The sequence below is a fragment of the Diabrotica undecimpunctata genome, chromosome 7, assembly GCF_040954645.1.
Source record: "Diabrotica undecimpunctata isolate CICGRU chromosome 7, icDiaUnde3, whole genome shotgun sequence".
NCBI lineage: Eukaryota > Metazoa > Arthropoda > Insecta > Coleoptera > Chrysomelidae > Diabrotica > Diabrotica undecimpunctata.
The window spans coordinates 120,099,384-120,120,379 of NC_092809.1; the positions used below are offsets into that span (position 1 = coordinate 120,099,384).

At 33.9% G+C, this 20,996-nt stretch overlaps 1 protein-coding gene and 1 long non-coding RNA gene across 3 annotated transcripts in view; one reads left to right on the forward strand and one right to left on the reverse strand.

Moving 5' to 3' along the window:
* The window catches only part of Sbf (SET domain binding factor), an 82,837-nt gene that overhangs the window by 38,301 nt on the left and 23,540 nt on the right, over window positions 1-20,996 (forward strand). The window contains exons 13-16 of the mRNA XM_072538081.1: window positions 1,702-2,102; window positions 10,265-10,467; window positions 14,136-14,349; window positions 19,912-20,274. Of these exons, the coding sequence (XP_072394182.1) occupies window positions 1,702-2,102; window positions 10,265-10,467; window positions 14,136-14,349; window positions 19,912-20,274 (1,181 nt within the window). The remainder of the gene's footprint in view (window positions 1-1,701; window positions 2,103-10,264; window positions 10,468-14,135; window positions 14,350-19,911; window positions 20,275-20,996) is intronic.
* LOC140445759 (uncharacterized) lies at window positions 15,730-16,475 on the reverse strand. 2 transcript variants are annotated; one of them, XR_011951440.1, is made up of 3 exons: window positions 16,377-16,475; window positions 15,920-16,173; window positions 15,730-15,838 (listed from the first exon to the last, which is right to left on the reverse strand). It is a non-coding gene; the product is annotated as an uncharacterized lncRNA (long non-coding RNA). The 2 variants fall into 2 exon arrangements; XR_011951441.1 differs by lacking the exon at window positions 16,377-16,475 and adding an exon at window positions 16,289-16,334.

A 20,996-nucleotide genomic window follows, 5' to 3' on the forward strand; every position in this document is an offset into this window, starting at 1 on the left:
CACCGCAGTTGCAGTGGTGTCCGGATCTTCCCCTCGGACCTTGAAAATCCAGTAGAAGGCCACGTGGAGGCTCGCGCCGGTTCATACCCATATTCGCAGCAGGTCTCCAAGGTGAAGAGCCTCTAGTCGATAGAATAATGTAGGTAAGGGAAGTCGGCAAATTGTATCCGTAACTTCGGGATAAGGATTTTCTCTGAGGATCGGGGCTTGTCGGGCTTGGCGAGGAAGCTGGTTACGGCTGACGTGCCGGGCCTGGGCGAGGTGAAATGAGTCTAATTCTTACCAGTTGGGTTTCATGGATCCGAGTTCGGTCCCGTGCCTTGGCCTCCCGCGGAACCGTCTTGCTGCGAGGCTCTGAGTTACTTTCGGATGCTTGGATATCCTCTTCGGCTGCCATTCAACGGTCTGCTCAGAACTGGCAATAAGGAATCTGTAATTTTGGATGATCTAAGAAAAGTATTTATAAAATTCATGATCATGTGACCACACGTTACAGAAAACTGTTTTAACCTTTTGAAGTTGAGTATTTCATTAATGTTACTCTTATTATCTAATGACTTAACCATTACTGCCAAAGTTCACTCACTGACAATAACCTAGATTCATGAATACTGGGATACAAATTGTCAATTATCATAACTCCATACTTCTTCGGAGTCGATAGTTTCAACAATTTGCCGAATACTAAAGACGAAATCTTCGAATACATAACTGATTCCGAACCTTAAATTCAATGTGATAAGGCGATTTTTGATAATTATTTTTAATTGGTGTTTTTAGCGTTTTTCACAAAATTTTCTGGGTATAGAAGCTAGTACTTCCAAATTAAACTCACCAAGTAAAATACAATTGACATTACTTTTAAATAGTTACTCAAAAATATGCTCTAAGTTCTGTAAGAATACTGCATCAGAACCAGAAGGTAAATGATACAGGCCGCCCAAAACAATCTTGTAAGAACCAATATCTATTTAAACAAAAAAAATTATCTTCTTTAATAAAAGTTTTAGCGGTTACACTAAGGTTTTCCTGAACCTATAGTACAACACCTCCTGTAGATCGTTTAGATGAATTGCAGCGTATCACCTTATACCCACACAAAGAAATTTCAGAATCTTCATTTTGACTTGGTAATTCGAGCTTGGCTAACCACTATTATTTTAGGACAATAACACAGCAGATTTAACTTGATTTGGTCCATTTTGTTTAACAAGCTTTGTGCATTTAAATACAGAACATCAATACTAAATAATATACTAAGGCTACGTACTAGTTTTTGGACTATTGTAGGCTTATTATTAATGAATTTGATTGTTTTAGCATTATCACCTTTCTTAACCATATCGTTTAGCTGTAATTTGATTTTCTTGAAATACTCTTGCTGTGTTTTTGTTTGATCCAGGGAAATTCTGACATCCGGCACTCTAATCTTAATTTTTGACAACAGTTTTAGCGTCTTCAGCTGTATTTAATACTTTATATGGGTCTCGTTCTGTTAGCAAATTTTCTCAATCTAAATAGTATTACATTATATTTGTTAATATTAATATCAGTTAAAATATTAAGTACCGCCTGTTTGTCCTGTGCATCACAAAAAGAAACCAATGTCTAATAGTTTTGTCTGTGATATTCGTATTTATACGTAGTTATATTATTTTTTACATATTTAGTATTATTAACTTGCTATTTTATTTTATCTAGGAGAAAAACGCGACATTGAAGGGTTTTGCCAAGAAGACGCTTCTCAAAACTGCGCGGAAAGCTGGATTCAAACAAAAATCTTCATCAAAACGTCAAAAGTACGTACTACCAAACATCACCAACGGCAACAAATATATGACATCTCCTGGTAGAATGAGTCTCCCTCTTGCCGATAACTATAATCTAGATGACAATGGTTCAATGGACGGCTTCGAAACCGGTCAACCGAACATAACGTCAACTCCCACAGATGCCAAAACGTTAGAAAGATTACAAGAGCGTAGTTATGTTAGAGATTGGCAGAGATTGGGTATATGTAATAATGGTGGTTCGTCTACCAATAAGGTTGCCGAACAGTTTAGAATAACTTCCGTTAATTATTTGTATATGGTATGTAGAAGGTAAGTGTATTTCTTACATAACCTATTAAGTGTACTTGTTACACAATGTGTCCAGTTAAGTCCGTACCATATACCAGAAACATTTTTATTTTTAGTTTTATCATGAAAGTTATTCTTTATAAACAGTTCTGAATGATCTAAAACCTTAAATACAATCAATAGTACGTACGTACGTAGAATCAATAGTACACAGTAGTACAAATACAATCTACAAAGAGTAGTCGAGCTAAATAATCTAAGTGCCAAAATTAAAAATTACCAAAAATCAAAGAAAACTTAAAAAATAAAAAAAAAAAAATAAAACAAATATATAATTGTTTATGGAAATTCTGCTTTATTTAGAAGTACGGAAATAATGTACATCAAAACTGAAGAAACTTAGTAATTCACAATAAATGAAGAAAAAAAGGAAATGATCTAAGTCCTCCGAAATAGTGTATGAAATATATGATTAAAAATCTGTGAAAAATGCTTTATTTTCCTGGTTCATGAATTCTAGGTTTTTTTCTTACTTTCGTTTATTTGCTGAACACCAGGAAACGTTAAGAGCTCTGTCGACTTTAACTTTTAGACAGTGGCACTTTTTTTCAATACACGACACTTCTCCCGAAATTTTTTTTATACAATACTGTTCCTGACTCTTCTTTCGTCACACATAACCTCGATACTTGAGTAATGCCAAGTTTAGATGTATCTATTCATTGTGATGCTATTTTATCGAAATCAAAAAAGTACATTCTCCCATATCTAACAGTTTGCAAGACCTAGAGGTCTAGCAGCAGCAATTATAGTTTTTACATCGTTTACTGTTTGAAGCTTGGAACGTTCTGCTCGTTTCTCAATAAGAGCAAAAGCTCTATCTGAAGATGAAAAGCTATGACCGGAAACTAAAAATTTATGATCGATGGTATCAAAATGTACATTGGCTACTGAGAAAATGTATGAGAAAATAAACATTCGGTTTTTCAGTTGCCCTGCATAGTTGTCGCTCCGTATACATAGTTTTCGCTTATAAGTTGAAAGCTGTCCTGTATTCAAAGCTTGTAGAAGAAATAACGCCATTTGGTTCCCACTGCGACCCGATTGCCCTTCATGCCAGATGCACATTATCCCATCTGACGTATCTTACACGTGTATTCCAAAATTGTAGCATGACAATTGGCGGCTGTAATACATACGTCAATTTGGGAAGCGAAAATACTTTTTGTAGATCCATGGTAATGGTGCAGGTATCGCTACCTGGAAGAGTACTGCTCGTACTGTCTTCTTGAATAACATTAAGAGTAATGTAATTCCAACTCCGCTTTTCTGGATACATTAAGGTCTTTGTCCTTGCATTTAAAAAAAAACTAAATCACAAGTCTTGTAGGTATTAACTCTAGGTATTCTAAAAGAAAGATTCGGAAAATCCTTCATAAAAACTCTCCTACAAAATTTGTATGTTTTGGTGCAGTCAGGATGTTTTATTTTAAAAATGTTTAATAGCTTATTAATATTGAAAGAAAGTCCTTACTTTAAGATATATCTGAGAATATCTCTAAGATATATCTTAGAGATCTCTAAATACTCTAAGAATATCTCTTTTTCATTTTTTGATCGACTGTAGTGGTTCTCTTCCATCGGTAAGCTATTGATGTGATCTTTTACCAGCTATCTATCATGAAGAGTGTACTTAAATTTTACCTAGTTTACCCTTGAAGGTTGTATGCCCCTCCTTTTTACTTCTAATAAGCGTAGTAATCTTTTGTAGAATTATAGCAAATATTTCCAAAAACGTTTTTTACAAACTCTTTACACATTACCGTGCCCATCTGGAATAGAAAAAGCTACGGTACACTGTCGTCTAATTTCTGATAAATCATCGTAACTACCATGGCGGCTACGTTGGACTGATAAAACTTGCAATAATTTCATGAGACGGCTGAATTTACATTTGCATGTTATCTAAAATAAAAAAATCTCATGATATCATATCAACAAAACCAAATTAACAGTAAAAAAAGTTTTAGATTGTAATATCGAATGGGACTGGCAGCTATTCATAAGTTAGACTATCGTGCGGCCTAAAAATTCAAACGAAATATTTGTTAAAAATCTCATACTAACCTTTTTTTTTGGAACGGCTTTTCCAGGTTTTTGCAGCTTAAATTTTTGTGTAACATAGGGTTTTCCACTCTCTGCTTTTTTCTTGTTGATTTAGTTTTCTTTTTTCACCAAACGCACTACAATCCATCGTATTTACTTTAAAACACAAATACATAGACAATAACAATCGATTTTAATGACAACACGCAACCATCATACTGGCACTTAGAACACTTAACAAAGACCATGATGCCGGGGGATATGGAGACATTCTTGAACATTAACATTTGCACAATTGATGCTATCATTGAATTGTTTTTACGTTCCCTACAAGCTGTGGACCGTTCAGCACTAGTCTTTGGTGGTGGACCGTTTGCATTAAAATCTTTTGCACTGTTGATACTCTCATTAATTGATTTTTTATGTTTATGTATTGTACCGGTATGTTACACGGCGGTCATCCTCAATTAGCTGACGAACCGCCTCAATGTTTTGATGTGTGACTGCTGTTTTGGGTGAACCTGGTCTGGATTCGTCGCTGAGACTGGAACGGCCACGTTGAAATTCGCAATACCAGCGGGAAATAGTTGACTGGTGTGATGCTTCATTCCCAAACACAGAAACCATTTCAGCGAAACATTGCGATTGGGTTAATCCTCTCCAAAAATTGTAAGAAATTATTGCTCGAAAATGTTCTCGGCTAAGATCCATTTTTCGACCGACTTGCTAATTTCATAAATTCACCGTATCTACACACACGACTTGTATCGCAATGAAATCTCGATTTATGTTAACAAAAGATTGAGGTTACATTTGTGTAGGAAGGTTTTATTGGTGGCGCCCTCTAAGCGGCTATATGCAAATGCAAAAACGATAAATTTTCCAATAAATAATAATGTTTTTTTTGAGATTTAATATAGAAAGTTTAACTCAAAATAACAAATTATGACCAGCTTTAATAATTTTTTCATTAAAACTATTGAAAATATTCAAAGATGCTTACATTTTAGACTCGTGTTTATTTGAATCATCTATAGATTTTACGTGTTTTCCAGCACTATCATCAGTACTGTATTTATCTTTCACAGGAGATAAATATTGTTCATTCGACATTTTCAAAATGACAAGGAATTAATACTATATTAATATGTCATTTACAAACTGAAATTTTGACATATTGTATAACGGACTCTCCTCATTAAATAAAGAGACTCTTCCAACTATGTCGTGTAGTTAATTAGTATAACTGACTCCACTTTTTCGAGTAAATGGACTCTTTCAACTATTTTGTGTCGTGACGATCTGCATTTTAGTATAAAGAAAAATTAGTACAACGGTAGTATAAAAGCTTCGCTTTATTATGAATTGTGGATATTGTTAACTCTAAAATTCATATATTTTGACAAACCGCGTATATGACTGAAAAAATTTAATATCTGATGATTGTATTCTAGGTTTAAGATTATTTAGAACTTTTTATAAGGAATCATCACTTTTTTTCATAAAACTAAAAATAAAACAGTTTTCCATATAGTGCAGATTTAATGGGACCATATGGGTAACTTTTTTATTGGTCAACGGAATTAAGATTAGTGATATGAGATATGCGGGTGATAATATGTTGCTTGCTAGTTTTGCGGAAGAATTACAGTTAATAATTGACAGTGTTACTGGAGACTGCAAATGGTGTAGTCAGCGAAACAAAGGTAGACTACTACATCATTTCAGCATACGGTATTGAAACAGAAAAAACTGAGAACATCAATTATCACGATTCAAATATAAATGGCAATTGAAATAGCTAGAGCAGTGTTCTTCCGAATGAAAAAAGTATTATGTAAACGGAGTATCAATAATAACTTGAAAATAAAACGCGTTAAATGTTACATCTTCTTGTATGAAGTTGAGAGCTGGGCGCTTACTAAATCTATTAAATAAACTTAAAGCTCTACATCACATAGGCAGGTGGAAATATTAAGGAAACCATAATAGGATTCTCAACAATAAAATCACAAAAAACTTACATTTTTACTCCCATCTCTGGCGGCCGAATGAAGACAAAAACTTTTACTTGCCTCTCAGACATCGCTCATACCGACGAAACGCCGGTACGGCGGCACACCGTTGAATTCAACCTGATTTCTAAGATCTCAAGCGGGAATGAATTCAAAAATTGGTTATTATTTCGAGAACCGTCGAGTTTTGAGGGAAATCCCGAAACAGGTCGATTTTTGTTATAAAATACCCATGAGTAGGTATGATGTCACCGGTGTAGGTGTAGTGACGTAATCGTTAATTTTTTATAGAATAGAAATCGGTATAATGTGACACCTCATTTAAACGAGAATTTAATTCGCTATTCAACGGCATACTAAAATATTTTTTTAAGGGTACAAAAACAATTTTTTTTTAAATTTAAATTCAACTAAATTACAACTAATGATTTGTCTATACTACTCATGGGTAAAGTAGTCCGGCCAGTGACTTGGTTTTGAGTAACCCGTACAATTGCACATAGGACAAAATGTATTATGCATAGTTAGAACAGAATAACGGCTCCCTTCTCATTGCGTTCTAAGTATGGTATTATCACATCTAATGCTGACTGTATTCTTAGTGCCGTAGTAGGTGTCTGTATATTGGTAGCATAGCGATGTGGAGTACAATGCTTTTGTTGCTCGGTTATGTTCGAAACGAACCGTTCTGTTCATTTGAAGGTAACTACCAAGCTACCAATCTATGACCGAAGAAGAATGGGAGCAAAAGGCAGGATCTAAGTAAAAAACTGCCACGTCAGCAAAATATTTTTAACAACAAAGCTATTATTAAAAACTGGCTGTTGCCGTCGTAACATATTGCAAATAGTAGCAAACCATTGTCTGATTGCGAGTTTCGAAAAATCTTTATGCTCCAATTATGTAACATTTTGTCTCCTGCCAAACAATCTTCTAGAATTGTCTTGATAAAAGCAGTTTCTTGTCTTGTTTCACAACTAGAGTCAAATATACAGAGTTTACATTCTTCTTTTGCGTTGGACGAAAGTGCAGACATAACTGACACGGTCATACTGACATTTGTAAATTACGAACGTCAAAATAATTTTTTAAGAATTTCAAGAAACTATTACGTTTTTGAAAGTACCTTTGGTCACTATTTGTAAGATAGTATTAACTGAATATAATGATTAAATCTGGTTTTGTAGTATATGTAAATTATTTACATGCATATTGAGCTTATAAATCATCCCACTCATGATATCATCCTCTCAAACATCCTCTCCAAAAATTGTAAGAAATTATTGCTCGAAAATGTTCTCGGCTAAGATCCATTTTTCGATCGATTTGCTAATTTCAAAAATTCACCGTATCTACACGAAGGTTACATTTGTGTAGGAAGGTTTTATTGGTGGCGCCCTCTAAGCGGCTATATGCAAATGCAAAAACGATAAATTTGCAATAAATAATAATTTTTTTTAGATTTAATATAGAAAGTTTAACTCAAAATAACAAATTATGACCAGTTTTAATAATTTTTTCATTAAAACTATTGAAAATATTCAAAGATGCTTACATTTTAGACTCGTGTTTATTTGAATCATCTATAGATTTTACGTGTTTTTCCAGCACTATCATCAGTACTGTATTATCTTTCACAGGTGATAAATATTGTTCATTCGACATTTTCAAAATGACAAGGAATTAATACTATATTAATATGTCATTTACAAAATTAAATTTTGACATATTGTATAACGGACTCTCCTCATTAAATAAATGGACTCTTCCAACTATGTTGTGTAGCTAATTAGTATAACTGACTCCACTTTTTCGAGTAAATGGACTCTTTCAACTATTTTGTGTCGTGACGATCTGCATTTTACTATAAAGAAAAATTAGTACAACGGTAGTATAAAAGCTTCGCTTCATTATGAATTGTGGATATTGTTAACTCTAAAATTTATATATTTTGACAAACCGCGTATATGACTAAAAAAAAATTTAATATCTGATGATTTTATTCTAGGTTTAAGATTATTTAGAACTTTTTATAAGGAATCACTTTTTTTCATAAAACTAAAAATAAAACAGTTTTCCATATGGTGCAGATTTAATGTGGGACCATATGGGTAACTTTTTTATTGGTCAACGGAATTAAGATTAGTGATATGAGATATGCGGGTGATACTATGTTGCTTGCTAGTTTTGCGGAATAACTGCAGTTAATAATTGACAGTGTTACTGGAGACTGCAAATGGTGTAGTCAGCGAAACAAAGGTGGGCTACTACATCATTTCAGTATACGGTATTGAAATAGAAAAATCTGAGAACATCAATTATCACGATTCAAATATAAATGGCAATTGAAATAGCTAGAGCAGTGTTCTTCCGAATGAAAAAAATATGTAGACGGAGTATCAATAATAACTTGAAAATAAAACGCGTTAAATGTTACATCTTCTTGTATGAAGTTGAGAGCTGGACGCTTACTAAATCTATTAAATAAACATAAAGCTCCACATCACATAGGCAGGTGGAAATATTAAGGAAACCATAATAGGATTCTCAAGAATAAAATCACAAAAAACTTACATTTTTACTCCCATCTCTGGCGGCCGAATGAAGACAAAAACTTTTACTTGCCGCTCAGACATCGCTCATACCGACGAAACGCCGGTACGGCGGCACACCGTTGAATTTAACCTGATTTCTCAAGATCTCAAGCGGGAATGAATTCAAAAATTGGTCTCTGCGATGATAATTCCCACAACCTTGGATCTACAGCCGCATCGGCTTTTTTCAATGTAAATACCTGATTCGATTTTGTTTCTTTCAATGTACGCTTTTAAGATCCATATATTACAGGGAAAGCGTTATTCGGTGCAATTAAAATTGTGTAAACAAACACTCATAGTATGTCTTTTCGTTACGAATTCAAGTGTTTCTTTCGAAGATTAAAATCTTATACAGAATGGAATTTGAAATACGTGAATTAAAAGGAAAAACTCATTATCAGTTGACGCTACAGCTCTTAAATCGTTCTGCACATCGTCCAGATTCCTGAGGTTAGTTCGCCCCCTTCTTCTTCCGACCGGCCTATTTAGCATGGCTATTTTAGAAGAATCATTTTCATACATCGCCATAACGTGGCCCACCCATCTTAGGCGGTTTTTACGATATCTGCATCACCAAAAAGTCTATAGAGTTCAAAATTATATCGCCTTCTCCACAAACTCTGTTCGTTAACTCCGCTATATATGGTCCTGAATACTTATCTTCAAAGATTCGTAGTAACTGTTCATCTCGGTCGTCATTGCCCATGCTTCAGTTCCGTAGATGAGCACTGGGCGTATTATTGTTTTATAAAGTTTGCACTTTGCTGGTCTTGACATATTTTTCGATCTTAGTTGAGGACCTAGGCCAAAATAACAGCGGTTAGCCACGCATATTATTTTTCTCATTTCTTTGGATCTGTTGTTTTTGCAGTCAACTAGTGACCCTAAGTAGCAGAACTGTTCCTGTTTCTATAATTTCGTGATGCACCCCTTGCACTTTACATTCAACTTTTTTCATTGTCATTTTAATTAATTCTACCAATCCTTTTAGTATTTCAAATTCGAGCATAGCCGAATATGATTGGAGTCTGTCAACAGTATCGTACGCTGTCTTAAAGTCTACGTAGATATAATGACAGTTTATGTCGTACTCTGTCGTTAAAACTTTATACAGAACGGAATTTAAAAATGCTACTACACTATGACTGTGATAATCCTAAGTGAAAAAAGATAAAAGACAAAGAATTAAGGAAAAAGAGGATATATAGGAAAACCTATTGTAATATATACTGCTAAAACAATACCAGAAACTAGTTAAGTAGAAAAACTGTAAACTATAATTTATAATAATTATAGTTAATAAAATCTCGTCGACAAATCATCAAGTGAAAAAGTAAGGAATTCGTAAAAAATGAATTTTGAATTTTAATCGGATTTTGGGAACAGAAAAAATTGAATTTTTAAATGATAATTAAAAAAATTCTTGGGAACTATAGAAAGTTTATTTATTTTAAATATTTTTTAGTTATCCCGCGTTACTAGTGGTACCTGCATCAGTTACCGACGAAAGCATTCGTCGATTCTGTCGATGTTACCGACAAGGTCGCATTCCTAGTATTACTTGGCGTCATCCACGAACCAAAGCGTTACTGCTCAGAGGTGCTGGTCATCATGGTAAAAGTGTTATGGGTATGTTGAAGAGCCATCCAACACCCGCTGCATCTACAGGTAACGATATAAACTGATGATATCTATTATAGTAGTCACAGAGTTTTTTACCTGTCGACGGTCGACATTAATTTGAAAATTCAGATTTAATTTTTTATGATGATAATTTTTACTCTTTCAATTACTTGTACTGAAAGATACTATTTCCTTCTTAAACCATTAACCCTGCTGTGCTGTTCGGGTCTATTTGACCAAAAAAAAAATTATTTCTTATTTTACCAATTATTACGCGGCGTAACGTTTTGGTATTCCGTGACTTTATTACCTAATCTGAGGTTTCTCAATTGCATATGAGATAAAACTTCAACTTCCTGATTTTTTTGATAAAAATTAAATTGTTACCTATGATACGTTCGGGTCAATATGACCCACGTATTTAAACCGTTAAAAATTTCCTGTGTACGTATGTTTAGTTGGCAGTGTTTTATATTTTCTAACAGTGTTTGTCAGTCATGTAAGTTTATAAATAAAAACAAGTTTCTGCAAGCTAGAACTTGTAAAAAATTTGAAGTGTAGCTGGACGATGTCAGGTAGAAGGGCACGTCATGTAGAAGGAAGTGGGGGTGATAGACAAGTGGTAGGACACTGATGATATGTCAAGCGCATTCATGCCATTCATATACATTTCAGTCTATTTTTGCATGTTGATTATGTCGCATCGAAGAACGCTAACCGAAAATGAGCTGCGCGAGCTCGCGAACGTGTCAGACAGTAATGAATACATATCAGAAACAGAAAACCATACAAGTAGTGAGAGTGAAGAAGAAAGTAGTGATGATTCTGTTATTCCATTCTACGTACCACATCCTGTAGAACCTTCTGTAACAGTTCCTTCGAAAGATGGTAATATTCAGTGGTCGCTTGATCCTCCTTATCAACGCGGTCGTTTTTCTACAGCCAATGTTATAAACAATGCTCCAGGAGTTACAAGGTACGCATGTGCACGAAATTTCGATATCAAAAATTCATTTGACGTGCTCTTTTCTGACATAGTTGCAAACCAAATTATTAATATGACAAACATGGAAGGCCAGCGTGTTTTTGGAACCAACTGGAAAGACTTGGATAAAATTGGTTTTCAAGCATACATTGGTCTTTTATTGTTAGCTGGAGTTTTTAAGTCCCATGGTGAATCAACTAAAAGTTTGTGGAATGAAGAAACTGGTCGTAGTATATTTCGAGCAACAATGTCCCTTGAAGTGTTTACAAAAATTTCGCAAGTGATACGTTTTGATAACAAGACTACTAGACAGGATAGGAGACGATTAGATAAACTTGCTGCAATACGTGAAATTTGGGGAAAATGGGTGGAAAATCTACCAAAATTTTTTAACCCTGATGAAAATGTTACTATCGACGAGCAATTAAAGCCTTTAGAGGTCGCTGTCCCTTAAAACAGTACATTCCAAGCAAGCCAGCGAAATATGGCATAAAAATTTGGGCTTTATGTGACACCAAAAGTTCTTATGCTCTAAAATTGCAGATCTATACAGGAAAAGAAGCTGGTGCCGCGCCAGAACGAAATCAGGGACTGCGTGTGGTGTGCGACTTGACTAATGATTTGAAAGGCCACAATATTACTTGCGATAACTTTTTTACATCGTACAAGTTAGGCCAACTTCTTCTAAAAAGAAAAAATACAATGCTGGGGACTATAAGAAAAAATAAACCAGAGCTTCCAGCACAAATTGCGAATAAAGAAGTTCATAGTTCGTATTTTTACTTCACGCAAGATACCACTGTTGTTGACAAATGACAAAAAGCCCCAAATTATTTTAGATTATAATTCCAGTAAGGGAGCAGTGGATACTCTAGATCAAGTTGTTGGTACATATACATGTAAGAGAAAGACAAATCGCTGGCCCATGATTGTTTTTTATAATATGCTGGACATTTCTGCCTACAACGCGTTCGTTTTATGGACATCAATAAATCCCCAATGGAACACCAATAAACTTACAAAACGGCGAATTTTTCTTGAGGAATTGGGAAAAACACTGGTGAAACCACTTATCCTTTGGCATCTTTGGGATTATTAGGATCATAATTTTTTATCATTTTTTCTAAAACAGAAACAATATTGATTAGTTACCACGATTGCCCAGCGTATTATATATCATACGCAAGAATCAAAGGCCTTCAAAATACTCACCAGTATAAATTTCAATAGTATTTGATATTTAGAAACCTTACTAGTTGAACACTACAAAAGATTTTTCAAAATAAGTCGAAAAAGTCCTACAAACTCTCCTAAAATGCAACCTGTGAACTATAATATAACCTAAGAAAACTAAGCACAAAACTAATCACCCTTCACCACCAAACGGTTATAAATTTCTAATGTTATGGTAAACAGTAACCTTCTAACATCTACTCTGTAACCTATATTGGGAAAACAACTAATGTTTACTTTTTTTCTGACTAGTAGATGGCGAAATATGTAGCAGTGTCTCGCTTATTACATAAAATACGGTGGGCATTAATGGGTTAATGTAATGATGAGAATATGTTAGGATTTGGCGCCGTTACTCTTACTTTCCCATTCTAAGATATTTTTCTATTGGAGAAAACTTTTTTCTGTAAATTTTATTATGCTTTGAGTTTTCATGAACAGTCAAACTTAAAATTTTCTTATGTTTCATTCTTCTTAATAGGCAAAATGACTGTTCAATTTTCGGTGACTTCGAAACAGTCACCAGCATTTTTTAGGTCGTTCAATGTTCTTCGATCTATCGGCGATTTGTCTAGAGCTATTTTCCTTTTTTGACCCACCTGTTAACCTGAACTATTTTGCACTGCCTTCGAATATCTTCACCTCATTCTCTATCGCATTTGCCGATTATTCTTCTTGGTATTTTTATCTATGTTGTGTTTTTTCGTTATTCGTTTTCTTCTACTTATATCAAGCCTTGTTTCTACAATGTACGTCTTCTAATAATGGTGTGTATTGTTGTCTTGTTCGTCCTAGTTCTTATATCTATATCGAGATGTTTATTTCTCCATATAATGTCATTTAGACAGCATGCTACTTTATTAGCTTTGCAGCTTGGAGTTTTAATTGTCACCTTATCTGATTTCACTGTTAACTGTAAATTCCACATTTACTCGCGGTTTAATTGTTTTTTTTCTGTTAACGGCCGTAGCTTAGCAATAAGATACTGGCTTCATAAGCCAGAGCGCACTAGTTCGAATCTCAGCACCAACAACGACATTTTCATTTCTATAAATGATAAGTGTGTGCATCGACACTAGCTACTTGAAGCAGGGTTAAAGATGCAAATGGCACAGGAACCTGTCCGAAAGGACCTCCCTGGCAGAAGTACCATAGGATATTATTATTATGTGTTTTTTTTCTGCTAATCTCTGCATTGTTCTGATTAAGTCCTGCGGAATTCCTCTATTACGCAATAATTCTATAACATCCTCCAGCTGAATTCTATCAAAGGCTTTCCGTAGGGCTACGAAACATAGGAATGCTATCTTCCTATACCTACTCTATTGATCTTTTTAATATTTGACTTATATTAAACTCAGCATCTGTAACGATGTTCTAGATTTAAAACCTCGTTGTTAATTTGCTAATGTTGTGGGACTATTTGTTTTCTTAGTTATCCGCAATAAGGATTCTAATGAATTTTAATATGATAATTTATATAATTACGTTTCAGAAACAACGTCTTCAACTGAACAGGAAAAATACCTGTCTGCAATTGTCTGCGCAACACCTACGTTTTCGCACAGATCTACATGGGGCATGTCAGACAGTTCGTTGAGTATCAATTCTCTACTCTTAGCTGCTGACGATCCACTAGCTTGTGCTACAATGACACCTGAAGTTGCGAGGAGATCGAACGCCTATAACAAAACCATCGGAACTTTGGGGTGAGTACATTCCATGAGGTTTTAAATTTATCTTAATTTAGTAGAAATCTTTTTTTAGTACTGATCCATTTGATCATACCTCTCATTCTTATCATTTCTCGTTATTTTGTCGTTTAGAACATTAAACAACATCAGAATTATACAAACTTAAATGTGGCGACTGCCCAAAAATTTACATCGGTCAAACTGGTAGAACTTTTAACAAACGTATAGCAGAACATAGAAGGGCTTTCAATAAAAGAAAAACCGATTCTACATACATACTCCTTATGCTATCTTTTAGAATCTATAGAAATTAACAAATTAAAAAATACAGACATAATTTTGAATGATCAACTTAAGACAAAGTTCTCCCCTCCTCAACCTATTCAGTTAAATACTATAAAGTGTAAACACATACCAAAAATAGATCAGTTGAGAAAGACACTCTGCCGAAACGGCTGTAGTGATATGATATTATAATAAATTTTGTGGAAGTTAGAAAACAAAGGTTTTCAGTGTTTTATTGTTATACAATCTTTTTATTTGATTACAATCCGTTTCAGACTTTTATGAGAATGGGAGGCGAGAGTCTTCACCATATTTTTTTCTGAAGTATTTTTTATTGTTGGTGTAAGCAATGAATATAGACGCATATAGAAGGACAGTTCAAATGGGCGATTTGGTCACGGTTGTGACTGTATAAACTCAAACCGACGAGAAGCTAATTAACCCAAGCGATGCCGACGTTGCCAGATTTTCTTTACCTAGATTTTAGCGCGATTTTTAAATAATGGAGGCGTATTACGCGTATATCCTCTTTCGGGAAACACATCTTAACCATCAAAATGAAAATTTTTTATGAAGACTTTATTCAAAATATTGATTTGTTTTGAATAAAGTCTTCATTGTTTTGAATGAAGTCTTCCCTGTTAATAAAAGAATGAAATATTTTTGTAGTTATTTTTTAAAAGAAATAAATACTTTGAGTATTTGATTCGTTAATAGCAAGGAATACATACTTTATTTAAAACAAAACTTCACTTGTAAAATTTTTATATTGATGGTTACGATGTTATTATTTGTTATTATAAGGAAAAGGTCAATATTTTCCTAACGTTTCTGTTTGACTCTAGAATTAATTGTACATTTTTTTATTATTTTAAAGCAACTGTTGCAAAATATAATTAGTATATTAAATTACAACATTCGTACATAAAAACTACACAACAATTCTATTTAAGAAATTTTAATTTGCAAGTTGCAATACAATAAAAATTCCACATTTTAGAAAATGTATATATATTTAATATTGATATACTTATGTCGTGATGGCTATATAGATTTAAATATAAAAAATGATTCTTCATTGGAATGTTATAAATTTTCATTAATATCGCCGAGTTCTTGTTTAGTAGATCTCATAAGACTGGAGTTTACTTGCACTCTCTTCTTTTTTATGGAAAAAATCTGATTTGTGAATCAATATGTCTTTTTAGTTTCTAGAATTCTAAAACGACTAGAAATAAATGTTTAATACACTCGGAGAGAATTTTGTAAGTCAGAAAAAAAAGAAAGACAATTTTTTTACCTTCGCTGTGGGACTCCGATTATTAGCTTTGAACCTATTATGTTCTTATCTTTCTTTTCTAAATTGATATGTTGTGAATCAAAAGTATGACTAAAGAAATTCTCTGGTATGACCATAATGATGTTTTTGCCATTCTACAAGAATTGTGTTGTTTCCTATAATTACTTTAATTGTACTTGTACATGAATTGCTATCTTACGTGATCTTTGACCCTTTTGTAATCTAGATCTTTGTTGTATTTTTTGGGACATAACCTATAAAGAATAAATCTATGAATATTTAATTATTCAGTTAAATATTTTAACATATTTGATTTACTTCTATTACAATTAAAATAAAGTATTTCTACAGTGGTACTGTTACATTTACTTTTTAAAATGTCAGAGCAATTGTTTGCAAGTTCGATTTCTCATTTCCAGTTTTCAAAGTCGTTTTTTTTTCAAATTAAATCACATACCTTCACATTTCACATTGCCTTGTGGTTGTGACTGACAGAAGACCAACACATCACCATTTGGCAACGTCGGCATCACTTGGGCGAATTAGCCTCTCGTCTCAAACCGTGGCCGTCTTCTTAAAACCATCATGAATGATGTAGTTAGGGGGAAGTGGGAAAGGAGTACGAACGGAGCAATTTATTTAACTTATGCATCTACGTGTAATCAAATTTCGATGCCATTGATTTGCAAGCTGTCTTTTTTTTTGTTTTTTTCACAACAAAATCTTTATTTTTAATATATTAAATTTTTAATTTTAAAACTTAAATATTTACAATATTCAAAGTATTATATTTTTTTTATTACATGTAAATAATATTTTATAACTTTGAATTAAAAATAGGTTTGACCAACACTACGAAAAACCGTCACATAACTTTTTATTATTCTGTTTTCGTGCGCAAAAATTTACGAAGTATTTTTAAACAAATTCAAAATTTTTCAACCAAAAATTAAATTTTCTAAGAACTTTTCATCAAACTTTTTAGAAAATTTTGACTTCTGTCCTTTAATTTGCAAGATGTTCATTCCACCAGGGTACTTTCCCGTTGAAATTCCTCACAGCGCTTAAAGACAGTTATCTTTAAGCGCTGACATGACAATGAAATTGTACGACGACCACATCTACGTTCAATGTATGCCTTATCGTTCCTTTACTCTTACCCACATCTTACCTAAACAATATTCCAGGTCTGCTTGACATGCTTCCCAATTTGTTTTACCAACTAGTCTTCTGTGTTAAAGTCTTGATTTTGCCTCTTTAGACGGGTCCTGATAGTTTCTTCTTCAAGTTTTTTTCTCGGGGACGCGGGTGAGGACCATTGGGCGCTTGTGCATATTATTTGGAATAATTATATTTAAGTTTACTCCCTCCCACGGGCCCGCAATAGTTTTCACCACTTTATCACTTCACATTCACATAGTCGTCCATTTTTTTTATACTCGTTAACACAGTTCACCCACAGGGTCCCTAAACGATGTTTTATGGAACTGCAGAAGTTCATTTTGACCTCAGATAGGAGTCTCATCAAGTGCTTGCTCCAGTTTGTTAATGATCAAATTAGCTTGAGCAGGATCTAATTGAGTATCAGGATGGTGTCTGTGTGCTACCACCATTCTGAATAGTTTTGTCAGGGTGCTTTATGACCTAGTCTGCTCGTTAGAGCGCCTTGGTTTCTTAGCAACTCTGTTACGAGGGGGGTGATGGTATTCTCCCGAAGTCTCTTTTTATCGTCGGGTGTTGCTGATTTGGATTTCTTAGTATTTGCTATGGTATATGTCCTAGCAGCCATTTTTGCCTTTTTCTTATCTTCTTTTGTTGAGCTCTAGTGAGGCGTTATTTGAGACTTACTTATTAATTTTTTAATTTAAAAATCCGAAATTATACTTCACAATTTCGAATTTTCAAATTGTAAAAAATAATTCTTTGGTGTATGTCCATCCATCCAATGGCACTACAGCCCAAATCGGGCCTTGGCCTCCTTCAACAGGCTTCTCCAATCATCTCGATTTACCGCTGTTCTTTTCCATGAACGCGTTCCCAGGCAGTTCCTGGCATCCTCATCGACTTCGTCTTCCCATCTCTTTTTAGGTCTTCCAACAGGTCTTTTTCCCTGCATTCTTGCATTTAATAATTTTCTGGGGATTCTATTCTCATGCATGCGGACCACGTGCCCTGCCCACCGTAATCTCTGCAGTTTAGTGTGTTGTGCTAGAGTTGGTTCGCTATATTGCTCGTATATTTCTCTATTATACCTAATTCGCCAGTTGTTGTTTTCACTTATTGGGCCCAGGATCCCACGTAATATTTTTCTTTCAAACACATCTAATGCATTGGCAGATTTCTGTGTCACCACCCATGTTTCACAACCATAACGTACTATGGGCCTGATTATTGTTTTATAGACCCGGAGTTTTGTTTTCCGGTGTACGTCTCGCGATTTGAATATGTGGCCCATCGCGAAATAGACTTTATTTGCCAGCATAAGCCTTCTATTTATTTCTGGTTCTTCTTCATTGCTTGCGACCAGATCCATTCCTAGGTATGTGAATCTATTTACATGTTCTATATCGTCAATAAAGTGTTGTTGCACCGGTCTATTTGATCTGGTTTGTATGAGTAGTTTTGTTTTATTTGTATTTATTGCTAGCCCTACTGCTTCTGCACTCTGTTTCAACTTAACGTAGGTTTCTTCCGCTGCATTCACTGTTCTGCTCATTATGTTTATATCATCTGCGTATGCTGCTAATTGGGTAGACTTGTTTGTAAGTATGTTATTTCCGCTCACCGTCAACCGTATAATTACATATTTATTCAAGAACAAGATTAAAGAGCGTTGGAGCTAGACCGTCGCCTTGTTTCAGTCCTTGCGTTATCGTAAACGCATCAGTGATTTGTCCCTGAATACATACCTGTGCTTCTGTTTCTGTCATTGTCATTTGCACTAGTCGTATTAATTTTGATGGTATGCCAAATTCTTTCAATATATTAGGTAGAATTGTTCTATCTATTGAATCATAGGCTTGTTTAAAATCTACAAAGAGATTGTAAACGTCCATGTCATATTCCCATGCTTTGGCTAGTATTTGTTTAACTGTAAATAGTTGGTCAATGGTAGATCTATTTTGCCTAAACCCTGCTTGATATTCCCCGATGATTTTTTTCCGTGAGAGGTTGTAGTCTTCTATTAATGATGTTTGTAATGTTTGGTGCATGTGCTAAAAAGCAATTCTAGCGTACTAACAGGATCAGGAATTGTTTTTTTATCGAAATACCTTACAATTTTTTGAGCTTTATCTCCCGGTGATTGATTTTTAATTAATTTTATTTGTAGTTTATAAGAAGAGAGTTTTAATTATATTATTTGTAGATTTGTACATATTTCAATTAAAAATTTAAATCATAATATTTTTTCTAAAAAAATTAATTTATAATATTAATTATAATATTATATATTATATTATATTATATTATATTAATTTTTAATATTATTTTCTTTAAAAAATGTTATAAAACGCAAAAATTTAATCCTATTCTACGACCACGCGGCATCTACATATAAAAATATCTAAAGTTGCATTTGTTGCCCCACTCTTTCATATTTTAGAAGCAATAATAGCGTTGACATGGCCGGTCCCTAGTGGTACTAAAATCTTGATCCACCTGTCACTGTCATTCTGTTCTTTTTCATAACGTGCGATCAACCTTTGCCGACGCTCAAAAATAACAGTGAAACATCCTTCTATATGCGTCCATATTCTTTGGTGTAAGTGTCGAGTCCTTATACATTATGAATTAAATTTACTGTTGGAATACATTTTTCCAAGTATGTGAAACAACACACAGTGATTTTCTGTAGTATAAGCTGAAAACTTTTTACATTAACCTTGTATTCAGCAATAAAAATAGTAAATTTAAATAAGTTTAATATTGTAATTATTTGGTTTGATTTTATTGCGTATACAGAAGTTTTATATTTACCTTTTTATGTTTAGAGCGTTCCCTCGTTCGTCCGGTGGCAAAGGGCCGAAGAATTTTGGCCGATGGGGCTCTCTGAAAGATCGCCGCCAACCATCTCAAGCTTCATTGGCACCTGGCCAATCTGGAAAAGTAAACTTACGCCACAGTGCTGATGTCGAAGCTGGCGTGGATGGAGTTCATACATTGCAAAAGGCTGCTCTCTATATTCTCGGTGAAAAAGCTCAAATGAAAGGAATTAAGATAGAATCGGCACCCAAAACTGAATTTATTCCAGTTGAATACTATGATATTAGACATACCAAGACAGCGTTTAAGAAGTTAATGCGCGCATGTATTCCTAGTTCTCAAAATGCTGAGCCTGAACATAGTTTTCATAGGTAAGATATTTGTAGTAGTAATTTTACTTCCTATACTAAAAGTATATCGCAACTCTGTCAATAGTACTTAGTAACAATTCCGAAACTGTCATTTGCTTTCCATAATATTGATACCTCAGTTCAATAGCGTAACAAGTCAAAGAAATTCAAATTTTAGTTATTGCAATCATGGCATTCGTAATACATATCTCTACCAATTTCAATACTGAAATAAGTCCAAATTTATAAATGTTTTAGTTCAATAGTGTAACAACTTGACTTGTTACAGTATTGAACAAGAAGTATTATTTTTCAATGTGACACGTGGTTTCTTAGTTGTTATATCTTTCTCTAAAAATGAGTGAATTTAAATTAACTAACATTAATAAAAAGCCTTTTGACTCCCGTGGTGCATTCATATTATATTTGGCAAGAACCAGCGTTCAAGAAATCAACGAAAATGCAGTGGTAAGAAAGTTTTTATGCAACAAAATTAAACATAACCCTACTTTTTATAAATTATAAATTAAAGTTATAAATTATCATTCAAAAACTAAGAATATAATAAACGTACACTGAAAATATGTGAAATTGTAGAGAGAATCATCAAGACCACCTCCGGATACTGATGGTAATGTAGTAATCGAAAAAATTATCAGAAATAATAATGTGGAGGCATTATTAAATTGTTTATCTAACAACTTGTTTGATTTAGAAGACAATAGTTTATTGCCTGATGATAA